Source organism: Thamnophis sirtalis, unplaced genomic scaffold (assembly GCF_051295495.1).
Source record: "Thamnophis sirtalis isolate CommonGarterSnake01/CBP01778 unplaced genomic scaffold, rThaSir2_p1.2 scaffold_1, whole genome shotgun sequence".
NCBI classification, from domain to species: domain Eukaryota; kingdom Metazoa; phylum Chordata; class Lepidosauria; order Squamata; family Natricidae; genus Thamnophis; species Thamnophis sirtalis.
In genome coordinates this window covers 66373766-66396822 of record NW_028261381.1, presented here as the reverse complement: position 1 = coordinate 66396822, position 23057 = coordinate 66373766, and the positions used below count along the sequence as shown (strand labels likewise).

Below are 23057 nucleotides of genomic sequence, written 5' to 3'. Positions count from 1 at the left end.
AGGAGCAAATAGACTAGAGAAAAAGGGACCGGAGAGGAGGGGGGACACATCCATATCTGTCTAAAACAGCCCATAAACACTATGATCTCACCCATGAGAGATCACCTGAGCTCAATTCCTATTGTTGGAAGAAATGTCCTTCTGGGTTCGGCTCCAAGTGAGGAAAAAGACACTGGAGACATGGAGGCTGCTTGGAAAGATGGTTTAATGGTAGACAGGACCACATGGCTTGAGTCCTGAACAGAAAAGGTGATCACATGCTTCAATGCTGGGTGGAAAAGAAGAGAGCAGAGGATAGAAGGTGCTTGCTGGGCTTTTTATAACCTGTTCGGCCCCACCTCTCCTGTTCCTGTGTAAGAAATGTATTCTGATTGGTTGTCAGACTCCCATAGGGCCATGTAGGGGAAACTCTCTAGGCTGTGTTTTGAGTCCCAAGTTTGATTGAATTCTCAGATGCCATGTGGTGAGTTGGGTTAATACTATCATGCCTTAATCCCATCACCCGAGAGCTGAAGGGGAGAATTCTTTATTATGTAGAATAGACTGGCTTGGACATCTTAACAAAGGGAGCCCATTGACAAAGGGGGATGGACAGGAAGCTGCAGGGAGCTATTTTGTCTTTATGACATGTTTCTCTCTTTTCACATCTGGAGAAATATAATATTCTGCCTTTTCAATATTTCCTAGGATATTTCATTTTTCTGGGAGGGGGCTGGGTGCTAACTTCCTACACTATGTAATTACATATTAGTATGTAATATGTGCAGAGGTATTAATTGAAACAACCCTTTTCCCGGGTAACTTATTTAAAAGGACATTGGGTTCTAGTTTTAACCTCGTCCTCTTACTCTGTAGATCTTTGAAATTTGCCAGTGAGAAGGCACAGATCTTAGCCTCTAATTCATTACCCTACCTGAGTACAAGTAGCTCGACTTATGACCATAATTGAAACCCAAGGTTTCTGTTGCTAAGTGAGGCAGTGGTTAAGTAGGTTTTGCCTCCTAAAAACAAGTTTTAAAGACTATATGTAAAAATAGAACCAAAGGGACAGACAGCAAGGATTTTACCTTATCAATTACCTCCACCAATAACCCCTCCCCTTGGGGCCCACGGCAACTAGCAAACCAGGTTTTGATACTTGTTTTCACATTTACAGAGCCGAGGTGGCGCAGTGGTTAAATGCAGCACTGCAGTTCAGCAGTTTGGCTGTTCAAATCCCACCAGGCTCAGGGTTGACTCAGCCTTCCATCCTTCCGAGGTGGGTAAAATGAGGACCCAGATTGTTGTTGGGGGCAATATGCTGACTCTGTAAACCGCTTAGAGAGGGCTGAAAGCCCTATGAAGCGGTATATAAGCCTAACTATTTATGACGGTTGCAGCATCCCTATGGTCACATGATCAAAATTCAGATGCTTGGCAACTGACTCATATTTATGACAGTTGCAGTGTCCCAGAGTCATGTGATCATCTTTTGTAACCTCCTGACAAGCAAAGTCAATGGAAAAAACAGATTTATTTAACACCTTGTGTTATTAACAACTACAGTGATTCACTTAACAAATGTGGCAAGAAAAGTCATAAAATGGGGCGAAACTCATCTAATCTCTTCTTTCTTCTCTGATCTTTGACTACAAAACTGAAAACTGGGCAAGATAAACATTTGGCTCATCCAATGGTTTTAGTTGAACCTTGTTTTATTATTAAACAGGACTCTCTGGGAATAATATTTCAGTAGTACTCATCACCCACCTTACAATCACAGTTGTGTCAGCCTTCATGTCTTGAAGGACATGTCCACATTAGGAGGCATTACTCAACACCTCTTGCTTTGTTATGGGAAAATAACAGGACAAGGGAGGAGCCTGCTGCCTCTACTTTTCAATCACAGCATAAATACTTCCCTGTGCTCCTCACATTGCATGATAGACCTGCTTGATAATGAGAGCCCTAGTGGGATTCCTGCTCCTGCTTCTCAGCCCAGGGCAGCAGTGCTTTAGCTGTGGTAAGTAGAAAAAACTGGATGTGGCCGTTTGGATTCCTTAAGTCCTTATTTCCTTTATTTCAAGGGGTGCTCTTAGAAAACACAATACATTTTCCTCAGTACCAACAATCGGCTGTGATAACTTATGCTTCACTAGCTTTTTTATGGATGTAATCATCTTCAAAGTTTTTGCTTTCCTACTGTTAGCTGCCCGTGTTCCACTTTTAAAGGGTGATTTGGGGAATATTAATGGATGCTCAGCATCAATTTCCTTGGAAGGAAGAACGTAATCTCCTTCCATGATAAAATAATTAATTAATACAACTATGCAGGTACACAGAATTTAAGAATAACAGATTTACTATAACTGATCTTTGTTTTATATCAATTCCCTATTATTAGGGAATTCTTATTGGCATAACATATCTTACCATGTCTTTTATTATCTGTTCCCAATTTGGCACAGTAGTCTATGTATTACTATCTATACCACCAGATTCTTAGCTGGATAAGAAAAATGAATTATCACCACTACCATTGTCTAAGTTCCATTTCCAATGTATTATTATAGTTTTCCGGCAATAACTTGATTTATGAGACATTGAAAAAACTACAGTGGTTCTGAATTGTTCCTTTGTTGTGTCTTAAGACAGATTGCCTCAGCGGTAATCATACTAATTTCTTCATTCAGGGAAATGTTTTGGAAATTAATCCTCAAAAAGAATTCAGATTAATCTGTCCTCCAAAACTCATTGCTCACCTGGTCATTCACACAGTTCTGCCTTATGCAACATCATTTCCTTGAACTTTTGCTGAGACTCTGCAGCAATCCACAGAGACGAAAGCTTATCTTCATACCCTGAAAAACTTCAACAATTTCCTACAAATTGGGCGATTAAGTTGAATTTTTAATACCGCAATTGGATTAGGTGACTGAATTAGATTTTTCTCATATCAATTTTGTCAGCTCAGTTGTCTCCATCTCCATATTCACCCTCCTTTTCATCTTCTTGACATCAAATCCTACCCTCTTTTTGGCTAGAGTACATCTAGTTGAAGGTCAGGCAAGCCTCCCATCCTTCTGAGGTCGGCAAAATGAGGACCCAGATGGTCAGGGGCAATATGCTGACTCTGTAAACCACTTAGAGAGGTCTCTAAAGCACTATGGGGTGGATTATAAGTCTAAGTGGTATTGCTTTTTACTATTTATTATTTTTACAAGTGACTCAAGGCAGTGAACATAACTTCCTCCTCCTATTTTCCCCACAACAAAAACCCTGTGAGCTGGTTTGGGCTAAGAGAGAGTGACTAGCCTAAAGTCACCCAGCTGGCTTTCATGGTTAAGGTGTGAGATTTGAAAAATAAAGTAAAACATACTCAGAATTCCAGCAATATCAGCAGAATTACACTAACTGAATATATGCATAATGCCCATCTCTCATTTAGTAATCAGAGGAATTGCCCCAAAAGCTCCATTTAAGCTTTGACACTTAAGGAAAAGCCTTTGATCCTCCAGAGAGGTAAGCTCAAGAAGAGTAGGATGCATTTCTGCAATTTGGGCTGGCCTTGATCACTTCTTTCTTTCTTTCTTTCTTTCTTTCTTTCTTTCTTTCTTTCTTTCTTTCTTTCTTTCTTTCTTCCTTCCTTCCTTCCTTCCTTTCTATTTCTTTCTTTCTTTGTAAAAAGTTTTTATTTTATTTTATAGCATACAAAAATTCCAATTTCAATTGAACAGTGTGTTGTCTGGGTACAAATTATTTTAGGAAATAATAATCAAAGTATTTACAACAATATTCATTGCATTAATATCAATTATATTAATAACAATAATCATCATACTATTTGTTTAACCAAATTAACATATTTTCCTTATATCACTGATCCTTCCATATATTTCCCTGTCTCTAGCTCCTGTTTTTGTCAGCTAACCATTCATAAAATAAGTCCCAAGTAAAAAAACAGTTTCTTTCTTTTCCTTAATTGTAATATCGGCTTATCCATTTCTGCACATTATAATATTTTTCTTTTTAAAATATATTTTTATTGTTGACATATAAATATATTGAATACAATGTAATTGTCCTGGCATTCCACTTGCCATAAAACAAAGGTAAAAACAAAATAACATATATGCTATTTTAAACAGTGCTAGTGTACAGTAATTTCTGACCATCATATTCTAGTCAATTTATCTATCATTCTAATACCTACATTCTAATATCTACATAGTATCTAATACATACTTTCTAATATTTTTCTAATCACATATTCATCTGTTGGGATCTCTTCACTTTTCCATTGTTGTGCAAATACTATTCTTGTTGCAGTCAATACATTTAAAATCAGATATACATTCCCTTTGTTATACTTTTCTGGTAAAATGGCCAACAAGAATGTCTCTGGTTTCAAATCTATATGCTGCTTTTATCATTTTTTCCAGCCATGTATGTATTTTTGTCCAACATTTTTTCGCTGTTTGACATGTCCACCACATATGATAGTATGAACCAGGTATCTCGTGACATTTCCAACATTTTGCAGATTTATCTTTAAACATCTTTGCTAACCTTGAGGGTGAAAATGCCATCTATAAAACATTTTATAAAGATTTTCTTTGTTTGCAGTAGACATTGTTAATTTATAATTTCTATCCCATAATTTCTGCCATTTATCTAACTCAATTGAATAGCTAAAATTTTTAGACCATACTATCATTGTTTCTTTTACTTGTTCCTCTTCCTTCTTAATACTTAACAAATAGCTATATATTTCTTTATTAATTTTTCATCTGTTAATATATGATCTAATTCTGTTAATTCAACACTCATTTCTGAAGAGCTTATAGTATCTGCTTGACATTGCTATAATAATTATTGTACCATTATCTAACTCAATCGAATAGCTAAAATTTTTAGACCATACTATCATTGTCTCTTTTACTTGCTCCTCTTCCTTCTTAATACTTAACAAATAGCTATATATTTTTTATTAATTTTTCATGTTAATATCTGATCTAATTCTGTTAATTCAACACTCGTTTCTGAAGAGCTTATAGTATCTGCTTGACATTGCTATAATAATTATTGGACCATTATCTAACTCAATCGAATAGCTAAAATTTTTAGACCATACTATCATTGTTTCTTTTACTTGTTCCTCTTCCTTCTTAATACTTAACAAATAGCTATATATTTCTTTATTAATTTTTCATCTGTTAATATATGATCTAATTCTGTTAATTCAACACTCATTTCTGAAGAGCTTATAGTATCTGCTTGACATTGCTATAATAATTATTGTACCATTATCTAACTCAATCGAATAGCTAAAATTTTTAGACCATACTATCATTGTCTCTTTTACTTGCTCCTCTTCCTTCTTAATACTTAACAAATAGCTATATATTTTTTATTAATTTTTCATGTTAATATCTGATCTAATTCTGTTAATTCAACACTCATTTCTGAAGAGCTTCTAGTATCTGCATGACATTGCTATAATAATTATTGTACCATTGTGTTTTTCCACATGGTTCTACACTTGCATTTAAAAAAACCTGAACAAACTTATTTCTGAATCAGTGGTGGGTTGCAGGCAGTACGTCTGGGTATGGGCACACTGGAGCCTGCCAGGAGCACCAGATACCATTCCAGTACAGTGCTCCGGAGGGCCCACCTGCCCACCTTTGCTAATTACATGTGCTTTAAGCTTTTGGCCCTTCTGCACATGCACATGTCATGTACGGCGCCTGCGTGATGCTCTGCCGAGCAGCTGGAACATCACAGAAGCTTGTGGTAGCATCGCAGGCAAGTATGATGCATGCGTGTGCCTTGCACATGTGCGTGTGCACTGCATGCATCCATGTGGGTGACGCCGCAGCCATTCCAACCATTCCGTACCGGTTGGAACGGAATCCGGAAACCACCACTGTTCTGAATGTAGGATCATTTAGAGCAATAGTGTGTTTTTAAGAGACACAGTTTTGGCATACACGGTGACATGTGGATGGTAGCAAAAAGGCCTAGGAGAAGATCTGTTGCCATCTTCTATTTCTCTAGAGTAGCCTAACAATGCCCTTTCTTTAGCGTTTTTAAGCATGAAACCCTGGAGGAAGATACAGTACTATTTTTCCTGGGCAAGAAAGGTCGGAAGGTCACAACTTCCTCAACACAACTTCTCTTCTGTGAAATTTATCCCATCCTAGGCGTTAACCTACGTGACTCAACAAATGCTTGCTTAGCAGGTGGCTATTCTTTCAGAGATGGAATGCAAAATCTTGCCAAGTTACGCTAATAAGCAACCCACCAATTTTCCTTTTAAAATAAAAGCCTTTTATTCTTTGGCATCACCTTGTCAGTCCCAGTGTTGAGGAAACTGAGATAAGCAAAGGAAAGTCAACAGTGCTAGAAATTGAAGGGACTCTTCGAAGGTGAAAGGTTGGTAGGGAGGATCCAGAGCTGTCCTGGCAGTTTATATAAAGGAAGACAAGCAAGTTTTCACCCCTGACTTCCAATATTCTGCCACATCAAGGAAGGTTTGATCTAAGAAAGGATATACCCACATCTGAGCCCAAAATGTTCCTCTTCACTATTGTCATGTGTGTGTTCTACACAGTCACTAATGCTGCTTCCAGTTCTTCAGGAACTTGCTGTAAGTATTTCAAGTTAATTTTCCTCTTGCATTAGCCATTCTTAACCTGATGCTTGTCCCTTAACCTAATAACTTGACTGAAGGATGATATGAGAGTCAGTCTATAACTTGACTGAAGGAGTTATAGTCCAACACATTTGGAGATCTCCAAATGGGTTGGTCACGGTGATCAAGTAGGGGCAGGGTTTGCTTATATTTAAGTGGCAGTAGGTCTCTTACACAGTTGAAAGCCCATCTTTGCAGCTGTCCTTTCCAAGGCTCAGGTAAATGTTTCAAAGGCTATCACTGAGAGTCTCCATATGCACATGCAGTCACATTATTTCACTGATAGCCTCACCAAAAATGTCTGCAGTGCACATAAGACAGCTAGAACGAACTTTTGCAGCAGCCCCCTGCGCTTCGCCAAGGACCCAGTTGTTTTAACGATTCAAAAGGAAGTGCTGCATTTGCACTAATATACTGTGCAAAATGTCTCTTTGCCCAACCCTAGATAAACATTTCAAATGTTTGTGCACTGAATAAAATATTGATGCGTAGAGGGTGCTTAGGCTGGATCAAGTTTCCTTCATGAAATAGTTTTGTAACTGAACTGTGAACTTGAGCCATCATGACTGCCAGTTTCTGTTCTCCATTCCTCATTAATGATGAAACCGAAAAACTGTGCCCTACCCAAATCTTCTCAATCTTCTTAATAAAAACAAGACATGGTGAGGATGGTTTCTCTCATATGATTCCCACCTAATTGAACTGCAGAGCTAACATTCCAAGTCAGCATGCACATTAGCTTTCTGAACACACAAATAGTTTCAATACAGATTTATAGAGCTAAATAATCACTTTCTGTATGTAGAAAAATTAAGTAGTACGATGCAGAAACTGGTTTATCTCCTTTTGTGCTGTTGATATGATCTGGAATGCAATAAAATCATAGTGCAACCTTTCCTAACCTTATAGCCTTCCAAATGCCTGTGTTGCTATAATATGCACACCAATGAGTGTCGATGGGATAATTTTCAACAATATTATCAAAAGAATATATGAAGTGACAGAAGGAAGTTGGGGAAGCAGCTGTTTAGAGATAATGACCAGCAACCTATTAAGTCCCACCACCATCACCGGCTGATCCATTACTATAACTTCATTTGCTTCATTGATCACAGTGAGTCAGTAGAAGACGCAGAGAATAGGAAAGTAGCCCCTCAGAAGATGATATACAAAAAGTCAAATGCTTAGTGCCTCATTGAGCAAAAATGCTTCACGTGTATTGAACTGGATTAATTTACTTCACTTACTTGATCTGTATTCCTACTGAAAATAATGGCACTTAAACTTGTATGTATTGTATCTTCTGCAATTGATTTCCATAAGTCAGTTCAGCTTAAATAGAGCAAGAGAGCGGTAAGTTTGATTGCATTAACTGTGACAAAACCTTGCACAAGGGTATGTGGGATGGCAATTTTGGCTAGGATCCAATCCCTTAGTTGTAGTTTAGCAAAATATGCACATTCATAGCTGAAGGTGAGGCTCAGACAATTGTATATAGCCTCAATAGAAAAAAAAAGAAGTACAGTGAGAAACAAAAGTGGGGAAAAAATTAAATGTATACCGATAACTAAATAGTGTTGTTGTTTTTTTGGCTCACAGTCAGTGATAAAGTTTATGTGCAATGTTTTTGCCCAAAAGCAGATAAATTCACAGAGATCTTGATACCTTTATGAATAACAAGTCTGCAACATGAATATTAACAATTCAGTTGTATGGATCGTGCATGACATATACAAAGAATTTGAAGTTATCCGTATTATAATTACAGAACTCACTAGTGAACAAAAATTTTGGTGTGCAAAAAAAGAGCAAGAGCCCCAAACGCTACCAATGCAGAAGGAAAAAAATAATAGAGACAATTTCTGAGGCTGAAGTGTACTTCTGTTGACAAGCTTCATCAGAGTTCTCTAGGAACAGGTGCTGTTCTTGGTAAACCTCTGGTGTCTTTGTTCTAGATGTCCCGAGTGATCAGCAATGGTTGGTTAGAGGCCTCCAAACTCAACTGGAAAATTGGGCCAGCCTACAGATTAAACCTGATCCCAGTGTCCTGATTGCTTTGAACCTGGCTGAAGACCACAATCTTAGTGTGATAACACAGTTGGTGAGGCAGATAAAAGAAACAGCTGGAACAGGTATGATGTTGAAATGAGAAGTTTTTACATAAATGGGTTTATTGATTTCTATAACCACTTTGAACCAGTTCATATCTTTAGTTTGTTCCATTTTGGAAAGAGGGAAATGTGGAAATAGTTTTCCATGTGTCACTTTTGAAAACTGTAGGGAACTCGCTAAGCTGAAGAGATAATGAAAAATACCATGAAGGTTTATGCTTTATTTTGTTTTTACTAATATATCCTAGTTTTGACTACTATGTACCTCCCAAACTTAATTAAAACTTAGTAAGTCAATTCTATTTCTAGAATTGCCACTTTTTCTTGGTAATATAATGGGCAGAACACTACAGGTAGTCCTCAAGTTATGATAGGTCACTTAGCGATGGTTCAATGTTATGACACCATCTCCCAAAGTACTCATGATACAGTCCCGGAGTTATGAATGTTGCAGCACATGTTGCGTTCACCCTTACAACCAACCACAGAGACACTACAACATTCCTCCTGCCTATTCCCCCACCCACCCACAGGGACATAACAGGCATTGGATCTGCTGTGCTAGCCCCCTGGCTCCTCCCCATCTTGTCACCAATCACTCATTTACCTTTCGAACATCTGCAGAGCCAGGGCCGTGTGGCAGAAAAGTGGTCGCCTTCTCAGACGATGGTGAAGATGTTTTCATTAGATCCTGTGTTCTTACACATCCTTCTGTCTCCTTTGCAAAAGACTTTTGGCATGGGGAATGGAAGTCTGCAGAGGAGCTTCTGTTCTCCACACGAAAGTTTTTGCAAAGGGGATGGAAGCCTTCAGTGGAGCAATCTTGCACTCCTTCAGGTGTCCGTCCCTTTTGCAAAAGCTTTTGGTTCAGAGGACAGAAGCCTGAAGGAGCATGAGATCGCACTCCTTTAGACTCACCAAGGCTGCCCAATGCCCCAAAAGTGAATCTGAGCAGTTCCTACCATTGTGCAGAACTGCTGATAGTCGGAACTTTTTTTTACTTTGTTAAGCTTTTTTTATACCAGTTCGGGCAAACCGGCCAAAAGCAGGGGGAGTGCAGAGGGGGTCGTGTGCGGGTGTGCCACACCCATAATGCTATGTGCATGACCCCAGCACGCATGTATGCACAACCAGTGTTCCCCCCCCCCATTTTTGGCATGCTTTTTTCACCTTCCCCAGGCTCCAGACACTTTATAGGAGCATGGGGGGGAGGGAACAGCGCTGACCAAACCGGCCCTACGGACAAACCGGAAGTTCTGAAAGTGACTTCCGGTATGATTGTACGGTCGTTTTTCGCCCTCCAGAGTCTTCAGGGAAGCCTCATGAAGGCTCCGGAGGGCTAAAACCGGCCTTATGAGAAAACCAGAAGTACATTCCCAAATTTCCGGTTTGCCTATAGGGCTGGTTTTTCGTGCTCTGGAAGCTCCAAGGAAACCTCCGGAGGGTGAAAAATGGCCTCAAAAGAAGGCTGAAGTCAGCTGGCCAACACCTCGCGTGCCCTGACAAATGGCTCCGTGTGCCACAGGTTCGCCATCACGGAACTAGGGGGACCCCAGGAGATTGTAAGGGGAACATGAGATATCTCAGTGGGTGGGAGAAGGTGTTGGGTGGTTGGAAGCAGGGCCTCCATGGTTCCCCCCCCCCAAAATACCTCATGCGCACTTAACAATCTGTGCATTTTATTAACTAATGCATTGAAGAAAGCAGGGAGGGATCACATTCATATAATCCTCAGATTGCGAATTGGCAGACTCTATTACATTCGTAACTTGAGGATTACCTGTACAATGCAAAATTTTCATTATGATCATATATCTATACTTGATAAACTTGGCTAAATGTTTCCCTGTTACTGTTTGGCACAGGGAACCAGAACAATTTCATGAATAGGCCAAAACGTTTTTTTAATTGTTGATCATCTATATTACAAGAATCTCATTCAACTGGCAGTTCCCTTGAGAACCAGTAGATAAACCTCCACAAGTCTGATTCCAGTTACTGTATATCTCCATTTTTAAAGCAGCTCTCTGAGATGTTTTGGGCTGCAGTCTAGACTTCCAGCCAGGATAGGAAAGGGTTCTTAATTGCTTTTGAAGCATTGCTTACTCAGTCTTTGTCCTCTCTTATCCCTTCTTGCAGAGATGACCTCTGGAAAAGTGGCCCTTTATGTCCTAGCTCTTCGCTCCTCCTGCCAGAATCCTGCTAATGTCAGTACGCCAGAAAAACATGTCAACCTGGTCCAAATTCTTGAAGAGAAAACAAAGGAAGAGATTAAGCATATTGGTAAGGAGACAAATGGGAATTAGATTCCTAGCTTTCACTCAAATAAAAAGATACAAAAGGATGGTTAATGCATGGCTTCTTGACTCTCTGTGCTCTTCCCCCAACATTGCATCCAAGGATGGTATTCAATTGAACTGAAATGCCCAGTTGGTAGTGTATTATAATTGCTCTCTTAGCCATGTTGGCAATGTCTGTTCTTTGTCTCAGTTGCAAGTAACGTTTTCTTTTTTACATTTGAAAGACTGGTACAACTTAAAATATCTGTACAACTTTCCCCCAGATAACTCAAATCCCCTTTCTCCCTATTTCACAATGCAGATGACAGCCAAATCAATCTGCTGTTGGAATACAGATCCTGCTGTGAATTCTGACCCCACATTTTGCATTTTGCAATATTTTCCTATAAGGAAGAAAATGAACTATTATAACAGCTGCAAAATTGATCCAGACTGGTAATGATAATTGAGGATGGATTTGTAATATGCATTTATTTATTCAAAACTTTTATATAGCTACCCATCATAAACCAAATTCTTGGCAGTTGTCCACAAAAATAAATCTTTATCTAGGTACAATAAAAATATTAACAATAAAAGACCAGATACTATAGCTAAACTTTCCCATGCAGCATACCACATTTTCTGCCAATCAACATTTTACATAAAAACCAATGAAAATAGAAAAATCTTTGCAAGATCTCTGAAAGATGATGTTGTACTGATGAAATTGTGGGGAAGGTTTGTCTTAGTTCAGGCAATTCTGTGCTAGACAGAGTAGAATTCATAAAGTACAAAATCCAGTTTAGCAATCTAGCAATTAATCTCATCTATCCTGAATTTCTAACAGTCAGAACAAGTAGTCTTTGAAATATGACTATAATTGGAACCTGAATTTCCATTGTTAAGCAGGATGGTTGCTAAGTGAGTCATGCCTGATTTCATAACCTTTTTTTGTCATGGCTGTTAAGTAAACCACTGCAGTTGTTAAGTGAATCATGTAGACATTATTCAGATCTGATTCCCCCTATTGATTTTGCTTCATGAAATTCCCTGTCCATTCAGGAAAATTGCTTTTTTTTGTTTTTGTTTTTGTGAATTAAAACATATCGGAATGTTAAAAAAAAAAAAAGCTGGCTGGGAAGGTTGCAAATAGCAATCACTTGACCACAGGACACAGCCACTGTTGTAAATACGGTACATACTGGTGGCCAAGGTCCTGAATTTTGATCACGTGACTACGAAGACACTATGACAGCCTCATAACTTTGAACAGTTGCAAATCAAATGATTTTAAGTTAACGACTGTCCATATTATGGGGTAAGTAGCAGGGGTGGGTTCCTGGCAGTTCTAACCTCTTCTATAGAAGAGGTGCCACAAATCTACAGTGCCGTTTAGAACTGGTTCCAGCTTTCTCCCCTCGCCCGTCCACACATCATCAAGATGAAGAGCGAGAGGAGGAATTCTGGGATTTGAAGTCCACAAGTCTTAAAGCTGTCAAGTTTGAACACCCCTGGGGTTTTTTTTCTAAAGGGTTAGGGGTGCAAGAGTTTTGTAACTTGACAGCTTTAAGACTTGCGTGCTTCAAATGCCAGAGTTTCTGAGCCAACATTTTGGTTGCTAAGCAAGAGCGTTGTTAAGTGAGTTTCACCACATTTTGCAAGTTGGCCACGCCCACCCAGTCACATGAATGCCAAGCCACTATGACTCAGTCACATGGCTGGCAAACCTCTCCCACCTGGTCATATGGCCGGCAAGCCACTCCCACAAAGCAGGCGACACCTATAGAAAAGGTTCTAAAAAATTTGAAACCCACCACTGGTAGTAGTATTATAAATTCTGCCTAGGAGAGGTTTATAGTCTTTTGGGGAAATTCACCCTATAGCATTATAAACTCTCATGCAGCAGGAGAATGGAACTTCATTTTCTGCCCATTCTCATCATTTCCCCAGTATTTAAACCTAACTTGCCTTTCAACTTAGAGGGGAAAATCTGCAGTTACAAACCCAATCATTCCCCATACACAAGCACCTGGACATCTTCCAGGTGAGTAGACTTCAGTTTTGATGCCAGCTGGGGAATTCTGCAATTGATTTCTACAGATCTGGAAAATGCTAGTTGATAAAAGGTTATTTTTCGTGAATCCTGCACCATTATGGTTATTAATTCCATGGGGATCCCACTGAAGTATAGCTAGTTTGTGATTTCAGATCTCTCCTCCTCCAATAACAACTGTTTAGAATTAGTTTTCCATTTCTGTCTCATTTTGAACTCAACCTTCAAATTGTAACAGGCTGAAGATAGCAGGAAGTAACTGCTAAACATGCTTACTTTTCAGATACCACTGGAACTCCCAAGACAACCTACTACCAATTGGCGCTAGATACTTTGGCTCTCTGTGTAGAAAAAAGTCCAGAATTAGAAATTGCTGCCACCACCCTGGCCAAGGCAGCCCAGGATAATCATTTCCAATTCGATGGTCATTATTCTGTAGGTAAGATAATGCTTCACAGAGACACAAGCACATATATGATTTTGAATATGATTTTAAATTACCTTTTTATTCTAAGCTTTGAAGGACTTCAAGATAGACCTCTTAATAATACCCTCTAATGATCCTGGGAAATAGGCTGGACTAAGATATGGTGAGTGAGACCCTGGGGAACTTCATGGTGAACAAATGATTGATAAGCTGGGAATCCATTAACCATTAAACCAAAGGTCCCCAACTCACAGGCCATGGACTGGTACCAGTTGTGAGTGAACAAAACCAAAACCTTCTTCCTCTTCTCCACCCTCCTGCGCCCCATCTGTGGAAACATTGTCTTCCACGAAATCAGTCCCTGGTGCCAAAAACTTTGGGGGCCACTGCATTACACTATCCACAATGACAACTTGTAATAAGCAGCCGTTTCCAATTTGGCCTGCTTCTCTCAGATATCTGCTATTGTCCGGGTCCTATACCAAAGAGATCCATGATTCTTCCTAGATTGGCAAATACTCCTGATTTTCTCCTCACTGTGCACTCAATTTTTTGATATAATTCACAGATACTGGTGCCGTAGCAAGTCTGGCACTGTTCTGTGTGTATGAAGGAAGGAGCTCATCTCAGAGCCAAATTACAGAAGCCTTAAAGCACACCATAGAGCAAATCCTTAATAAACAGCAAGCTAATGGCCTCCTCGGAAATATCTATAGCACTGGCCTTGCAATGCAGGTACATCTGACCTTTTATTTGGGAGGGATGAAAATCCAGCAACCTGGTCTTTTATCCCTTTGAATCTTACTGAGCATGTCTCTCTCCCCCACATCCTTCTCTCTCCCTCTCTCGTTCCCCCTCTCTCTCTTTGTTCCCCTCTCCCCCCAGGCTCTCAGTGTTACTTCTGAGTTCCAATCTGCTAATGCATGGAATTGCTCAAAGACCTTGAATGAAGTGTTGCAGAAGATCATCGAAGGAGCCTTTAGCACTCCAGCTGCTACTTCTCAGATCCTGCCTTCCCTGGTGGGCAAAACGTATTTGGATGTGAGAAGTCCCATTTGCAACTCCGAAACTGGTAAGGCAACCTCTTTTAGTAGAAAGAAACTCCTCTGGCACCTCCCTTGTTGTCTGAAGAAGAAAAAACAGCAGATTCGTCTAGAATGAGATTGAGTCATGAGTTCTGCATTATAGGTCCGCATTCCCCATCACTACCTTTCTATCCCAGGAACAGGTAAAGTTTTGCTATTATTGATTACCTTCGAGACACTGGAATTATTCTGGAAGAAAGGAACTGATGAATGTTGGAAATGAAAACAAGGGAACACAGTCATGCCATTTAGTATCTAATGACATTGGGAACAATCAGATAATGCTCCACAAAGTTATGCTCCCAAAGTTACCCAACTATCACATAGCTTGATTCTAACTTTCACTTAATTCTGGATTTTTTTTAAAAAAAGGAAAGGTGTTGTGGGGCTGAGGATTGCCTATTTTGGAATGATTCATTTAACTCACTGTTATGGATCTGACACTTCTACTGAATGGATCATCCATAATGATGAAACTCAACCGCCGCTGCTAACCATAGTAACATTTTAAGCATCTTCAAATGGATCCCAATTTGTGCTTCCCAGTCTCAGCTCATGCCTACCCCTCATCTCAACTGCTCAAGCCTAGGATTGGCATTAGATGCTAAGGGTGTAATGAGTTCTTTCTCATCTCCCTTCTCTTCTCTTTCTTTGCAGTAACAGTGCAATATACAGTAATCAATAAACTAATAGGATCTTACTTCAATAATTCCATAATTGTGAAAGTGCCAAAGGGTTCTGTGCTGCTCGCTGTCTTGAAAGCCGCTCAACAACTTAATGCAAGTGAATTCAGGTAAATAGACTCCTGGTAGATTCATTATGAATTCTGTCTCTGAACTTTTAAGCGGGGGCGGGGGGCGGCATTCAGCCCAGGATGTGAAGTGTTTCTTATTTTCAGTTCAAGAAACCTTAAACATTCACCAATGTATTTTAAACTGTCTTTGGGTTGGAAGCTGGATACATTTGAATATTTGATTTCTATGAACTATTTTCCCCTATAGCATTCTTGGTCTTTTCTGGTTCTTTCATTTTTTCTTGTGTGTATATTAAATACTCCTTAAATTACTGAGATATAATTCACCATTTTCTTATTCATCCTTCCTTCTTGCTACATTTTTAATGAATTTGGCACCTTGCAGCTTCGAAACAGAGGAGACCTCTTGGGGCCCCATGGTCACCTCTATCAATGGCCTCCGAGGCAGCACTGATGAAAAGACCTACTGGCAGTTCCTCAGTGACAAAACACCCCTTGAACAAGGTACATTTTCTTGGGAAGAAGGAAAGTGCTGAAAGATACAACATAGTTCCTCCAGATACCTGCAGCCTTTATCACACATCTTAATTATGATTAATTTGTTAGTGAATGTGCAGCTATAGGATAATCATCATCATCATCATCAACTAGACTAAATAATAATTCTTGTTCAAATGCTAAAGTCTTCAACTCGAGCTCAACTCCTCATGATTTCACTCATTTATCTAGGTAGTTTTCTCAGTGCAACACTGAAATTATGTGTGATGTCCTAGAAATAGCCTATTCAGACTAATCAGCGTTGACCCTGTTTAGCTTTTGATCCCAGACAAGTTTTCCAAAATGCTGCAATTAATTGAGAGCCTATTCAAATGCCCAATTCCCAAAGGGCAAGGTATACAGAAGAAACACAATATACAGATTTTACCTATTTGTTTACCTATTTTGCCTATTTACTGAAGTGACTGATATGCAACTCAAGAAAAATCAAGGTTGTTAATCAGTTCAGTGCACAGTCTAAGAAGACAATAACCAAGGGCATCAACCAAGGGCATCAACCAAGGGCATCAACCAAGGGCATCAACCAAGGGCATCAATCAAATGAAGTTAGGGCTGAAATGTTGTCCTGGAAAAAGACTGAGCAAAGGATCAAGTTGAAGAGGTTGAGGAGTACAATAGCAAAGTGAAGATTCAGTGGAAACAGAGGGACAGAAGGTTGAGAAGACTAACTGGTCTTCTAAACTAATGAATGATTGCCTAACATTAGTGATGTTCAGTTACAGATGTGCATAAAGCTGACATAAGTATATAATAGCATAGAACATAGTTGTCCAATCCTTTGTCTTGCCTGGGCCACATTGAATGAAGAGGAATTGTCTTGAACCACACATAATGCTAATAATGTGGTTAATCTAAATAACAAGCATCCTTTATGTGTTTTTTTATTATCCTGTGGTGTTGTATTACTAACTGTCCAAGGCCACATGCAACTCATGGGCTGTGGCTTGGACATGCCTGGAATAGTGGATAGGGGTATGCAGTACTTTGGATTTGATTCTAAAAAAATGCTTCAGTGTACTTGGAAATATGAATATAGTATTTGTTTTCTACTCTTTAAGGTATCTTTTTTATGTTGGCAGGTGTTGGCAGCTACAAACCGAGAGATAATGAGCTAATTGTGGCCATCTTCAGTACATACTGAACTATTATCTATAATAAAGAACTGAGGTTTAAATTTGTATTTATCAGATGATCTTCTTCGAGTCAAAAAGTTATGGCAACTTAGAGCCAAGCCTTCCTCGTGGACTTTGATATGTTACAGTTCTGGCAATGAATAATAATGAAATAGTGATTTGATGTGTGCAATGTTCTGTAGGTTTTAAATTGTTTAATAACTAAATGCCAACAATAGTAAAGTACTGATTTCTTTCACGTTCACAAAGTAAATCCATTTTGCTAGGCAAAAGTAGATTACAAGTCAACATGATACTAATAAAAACTTCTATTTTGGAAAAAAAAAGCCCTGCCAATTTTTACTCAAATGTTGCTATTTGTTGCTATGTATATTCAGCATAGGGAAAGAAAAGATAGGGATTCAAAATGCAGTTAAACAAATAGAATCTAAAGGCTAGTTGAAACAATTGAAATAAAAAGGCACTTAAGTAATACTTGCAAAGGCTGACTTACATATATGATTATAAATTTAAACAATATGAATATATTGGTAATTGAAATACAAATACACCTTACTGAATAAATACATAGATTCATAATACATAAATGAATAGCTGTTATCAAAAAGGGAAAGTTTTCCTCCCTCTGGTTAACTTACTCTTTGGCATTTGGCATTTTTATCACCCTATTGAGTTTTTCCCAAGGACCTGGGAAAGGTAGGTGTTGTTTGATGATGTTGTAGGATGTAAACTGTTCCAAGGAAAACTGTTGTTTGGAACTGACTGGTGGTGATTTTATCAGTGCTGATGGTGTTCAAGTGGTGCTTCAGTTGTTTTGGGATTGCATCCAATTGCCTATTACTATTGGTACTAGCTTTGCTTTCTTTTACCAGAGTCATTCCATTTCTATTTGCAAGTCTTTGTATTTTGTGATTTTCTCCAGTTCATTCTCGTCTAATCTACAGACACTGCCACTTCCACCATCCAGATCATTTTGTTTTTCCTGTTTATTATAAATATTAAAAACTACCATGGCGGGGCTTTGCTTCAATATTTTTATCCAAAAGAGGGAAATTTGTCCCTGCAGCAATAGAGGTTTTTAATGTAAAGATTGAACCTCAAATTTTATATGGAGCTCCAATCTGAATCACAGTTGTCAAGAATAACATAGCCCAATTGTAGAAGAAGTTTTAATATTTCCTTTAAAGTTCGGAGTATTGTTCCAAACTCTTTTCCCTGGAAACTAAACAATGTGCTTTGAATAAACATTTTGCTAAGTATTGTTAAGTTTTGGTCACAAATATAGATCTTTGAGAACAAGGAAGGATTGCTATGTGAAATAGATATAGCTACAGATACATGACGTAAATAGGTGGCCCAAATGACTAATCAGATTGGCATTGACCCTTATTATTTGTTTTTAAGGTTATGACATCAGCATTTTATTGTATTTTAAAAAGATTGAGGGATAATTCAGTACAGAATGGCAAAGGCTAAACTTCTAAGTTTACCTATGACTTTTCAAAGGAATTGCAAATATACTTTTCAGCTCCATGTTTATATTTAATTAATTAGATACAGAACAGCCTTTTCAAGAGCCAGATTAAATGTGCCGCTATCAAGTATGCTGGATGGTAGATTTCAAAAGTTCCTCAGAGTTTGTACTTGGAAAGTGTGAGAGCGGGTATGTTTTTTCAAGTTGGCTTTAACAAAAGCTGAGGAACACGAGACTTTATTTCTGATGCACCCTGGATAATTAAGAAAGCCAAAGAACATGAAAAAGTCATTATGTGTTTTATTGATTATAGACAAGTCTTTGTTTATGTCAATCACATAAAGCTGTGAAATGTTCTAAGAAAAATGGGAATCCTAGGACATCTCATTGTCCTCACCAAAGAAATGTTTACCTGAATGGGTTGCCCCTTTGGCCAATTTCAACTTCTTTGTCAAGTTCGTTATTTTTTGTTTTAGCGTAATTTCTCAGCTTTTTGCCCTGGACATGGCTGTGAGGTTGGGATCGAGGAACAAGGGAAGATTGAATGTTAGGGAAAGTGCGATTTCCTTTCCATAACTGTAGGTTTTTTTTAAACTTTTGTGTTGGACTCCTGAGAAAACCACCGACAGCCAAGAAAACAAGCATACTGAACACTGAACAAATTAGCACAGATTTCTCCCTGGAGACACAAATGATCAGGCTCAAATTATCTTACTCTGAACACATTATGCAACATCCTAACTCTCTGGAGGAGGCTTTAATGCTGAGAAAAGTGGAAGGAAAGAGAAGAAAACAACCAGTAGCAAGATGGGCGGACTCAGTTAGAGTTATGATAGGTTTGCCTTGGGAAACCTGAAAAACCAGGGATGGATCATCAAAGAGCACGGGTCCTCAACTACTGGTCCATGGACCGGCACTGGTATGTAGCATGCCAGCAACTTGTCTGTGAAGCCCCATCTGCAGGATCCTGGCAGCATGTAAAGCCACGCCCACTCTGGTCCGTGGAAAAACCTCTCTCCACTGAACCAATCACCGGTGCCCAAAAGGTTGAGAGCTGCTGTCATAGAGACAATCTGTTTATGTGGCTGCTAAGAGTTGTTACAAGGTGGATTGCATTTTATTGCATTGTGAATTTTCAGCAGGATGTTATCAAACCTACTTTAACATCAAGACAAGTAGAGACATTTCTGGATGTGTTAAAGTTTTACTCACAAATAAAAATCTTAAAATTATAACAGCAACAGCCAAATTTTTACTATAGCAATAAAAAAGTTCCCTGTTAACACATCAATAAGAGATAGTTTGAAATGTTTTATGTAATATTAGCTGATAACCTGGCATTACCCCAGTATTTATTTATAGAGGGGAAAGCAGGATCTGTTATTACTCAATCAACCGTTTCCATTGCACTGTTCTCCAACTGGGGCTCCAAACCAACTGGCAAAGCCACATCTTTAGGCTCTTACAAAAAGATAGAAGGGTTGGGGCCATCCTCGCATTGGGGGGCAAGATGTTCCAGAGGACAGGAGCAACAGCAGAGAAGGCTCACCTCCTGGGCCCCGCCAATGGGAATAACGGGCTGATGGGACCCGTAGCATGCCTCCTCTGTTGGCGCGACTTCAACTTTAGAGAATTTGACAGTCCTATCAAGCCATTTTGTGTCCCTGTTCACATGTCACCTGTTTTCCCATGCTTAACTAAATTACGACTTATTCAGTTACACCCAACTGTCAACCCTGAACTAATTACAAAATGTAAATCTAAAGGGCAATTAGTAATTTGCGGTCCCAGGAGTTTGTAAATTTACCTTGCATGCATTTCTCCAAAGACATTAAGAATTCTACTGGGAATTCTACGACACTAAGAATTCTACGCTTGTAAAAAGATACAGTTGCCTTTGAAACAGTTAGTACACAAAGCTGTATTATCCTTTCTTATTTCAGCCTGAGAAAGTTCTTATCTTGCAGTTAGAAAGTTACAATCATTTAGTTGCTAAGGCACAAAACATTTGCATTCCATTCTACATTATAAGGTTATGATCAAATGTAAAAAGTAAAAAACAATAAAGCCCATGTTGCTTGGCCATCACAGTCCACAAGGCATTTTATAAATAAGACAGCCTGTTGTACATCTGGCTCTGATGGTGTGGGTAGAGGTGAGCTAACAGTGACAGAAAACACCCAAGGACAAAGAATCCATTTTGTTCTCTTTCTGCTCTGCCTCTTTCTGTCTTTATTAGAGATTGGGGAGGGGGCCTTTAGCATTAAAAGAGTGTTCTGTGAAAAAACATTATTTGTACTGTCACTTTCTTGGCCAAGTTATTTATTGCTGACTTTATCAACTGATCTTTGGAGAAATAGGTATCAGAGTATTGAGGGATACAGAAAGGTAGGGTGAGGTTTTAAACTCCATGGTTGCCAACGAAAATGAAGCTATTCCTTTTCTCAGTCTCGTCCAACTGCCTTTCAAGAAATGAGACATGATACCCTGGGTCAGCCATATTGTAAACAATCCAAAGTCTGCTCCCTGGAGCAGAATTGTGGATTTCAACTTGTTGGCTGGGGAATTCTGGAAGTTGAAGTCCTCATGTCTTAAAGCTGGTTGGAGAACCATGCTCTAGACCACAGGTGTCACGTTGCTGTCACATGATGTTTCACAATGTTTTTCCCATTTGCAGAGTGGGGTGAGTGTGGCCTGCACGTGATACATCCAGCTCCTGGCCCCCCAGTTTGACACCCTTGGCCTAGACAAAAGAATTATTGAGAATTCAAAAGCTGCCCCAGTGCTTTGACATTTGAGTGGATTTCATTTTTAACATCTTTCATTGGCTTTTAATCCTGGTTTGGGCGGAAAAGATTTAATCAAACAAAGTTGGACCCAAAACCTGGTGGACTGCAATTTGCTAGCTGCAGATAATATATATTTTTAGAACCTACATATCCCCAATACTGGGTATTATTCCAGTCGAACTTCCATTTAAAAAGTTCTACTAAATAAATGGAAGAATTAACATGTTTTTTTACTTCTATCTCACAGAATCTATGGATTGTATCAGCTGATTTAAAAACAAAAAGAAACAACCACTTTCTTCTAACTCAGCAAACCTTCATGCAACTGAAAATCTATTTTGCACAAGCTAAGCTAATTAAGGGGCTTCCAAACAAGACTTGCCTAGTGATCTGAAACAACAGCAAATCTAGTAAAAATGTCCAGAACTTAAAAACCATTAAGTCTTCTTTTTAATTCTGAGCCAGATTCCCCAATGTTTCCCCTTTTTACAACTTGGAGAGATGTCCTAATAAATATACTTTCTCCCCTAACCCGGCAATGGTTCACTAGTCTGGTGAGCTGGGTGTTTTCTATTTTCAGCACATTAAAGGATGAAAGCTAATTCTTCTGTTACATCATAATGCACACCAATACTGATATAGTTTCCTAAAAAAATATTTCATTACAATAATTCTCATTAAAAAAATAGTTTTCATTAGATTTGTATCTTGGTAGATCTTTACTCATGGGAAACATTGTGTAATAAGAGAACATTTAAGTCTGTTCCTCTGAGGGCATAGTACTAGTATAGCGCACACCAAAAGCAACCAACCAAAGCAGTTTCTTTCCATATCTCCAAGTTGTATTGCTTCTCTGCATTTACCTGAGGAGTTCTGAGTAAAACTCAGTGATTAAAAGCAACAAAGCTCATATTCTTAGATGATTCTCCATAGTTTACAGCAACTACTCAGGAATTCTTTCAGGTGGGAACGGAGGTGGTATTCAGCAGGTTCTGATCAGTTCTGGAGAACCGATAGTAGAAATTTTGAGTAGTTCGGAGAAGCGGTAAATACTACTTCTAACTGGCCCGGCCCCCATCTATTCTCTGCCTCCCAAGTCCCAGCTGATTTGGAATGGAGATTTTACAGTACCCTTCCCCTGCCATGCCCACCAAGCCACACCCACAGAACTGGTAGTAAAAAAAATTGAATCCCACCATTTGGGGAACCAAGTCCTGGGGCCTCTCATTGGCTTTATTTATATCTCATGCAATACTCAGGTGCTTTGGCTTCTTCCAATGAAACTATATAATCTATTTCCTTACCTAAATGAAGAAGCCATTTCCTCAACCCTTGAGACAATTGAGGTGATATACTGCATACTCAGGCTGGGTTCACATTCCCTTCTCAGATAAAACACAGGCTGCTTTTTTGGTTAAGTCATATAACATACCTAGGGGTGGGTTGCTGCTGGCATTAATGCTGGTTCGGTGTTTGCGCAATTTCGGTGGTCCATGCAGTTGCCCATAAATAGGTCTGCGCATGAGCAGAACATTTAAAAATGGAAAAAAACATGCTGCGCCAACTGTGGAATCAGTTTGCAGGTGTGGCAGGCCTGGGTCACTGCCGGTTCTGACAACCCAGGCTGGCAGACCACTACTGGTTTGGCCAAACCGGTAGGAGCCCGCCTCTGAACATACCTCATCGATAGCATTTCTACAGTTCTACAAATACCC

The 23057-nt window shown here is 39.1% G+C and overlaps 1 protein-coding gene across 2 annotated transcripts; it reads left to right on the top strand.

Moving 5' to 3' along the window:
• Positions 1 to 1894: 1894 nt before the first annotated feature.
• Positions 1895 to 18098, top strand: CBLIF (cobalamin binding intrinsic factor). Of its 2 annotated transcripts, none has more exons than XM_087714525.1 (9): positions 1895 to 2002; positions 8632 to 8808; positions 10927 to 11070; positions 13406 to 13561; positions 14118 to 14284; positions 14435 to 14621; positions 15292 to 15427; positions 15774 to 15892; positions 17026 to 18098. In XM_087714525.1, exons 1-9 carry the CDS (start codon positions 1939 to 1941, stop codon positions 17085 to 17087), a joined length of 1212 nt encoding a protein of 403 aa, XP_087570651.1. In that variant the 5' UTR covers positions 1895 to 1938; the 3' UTR covers positions 17088 to 18098. The 2 variants fall into 2 exon arrangements, with proteins under 2 accessions (XP_087570651.1, XP_087570650.1); XM_087714524.1 differs by lacking the exon at positions 1895 to 2002 and adding an exon at positions 6385 to 6631.
• The last annotated feature ends 4959 nt before the right edge of the window (positions 18099 to 23057 follow it).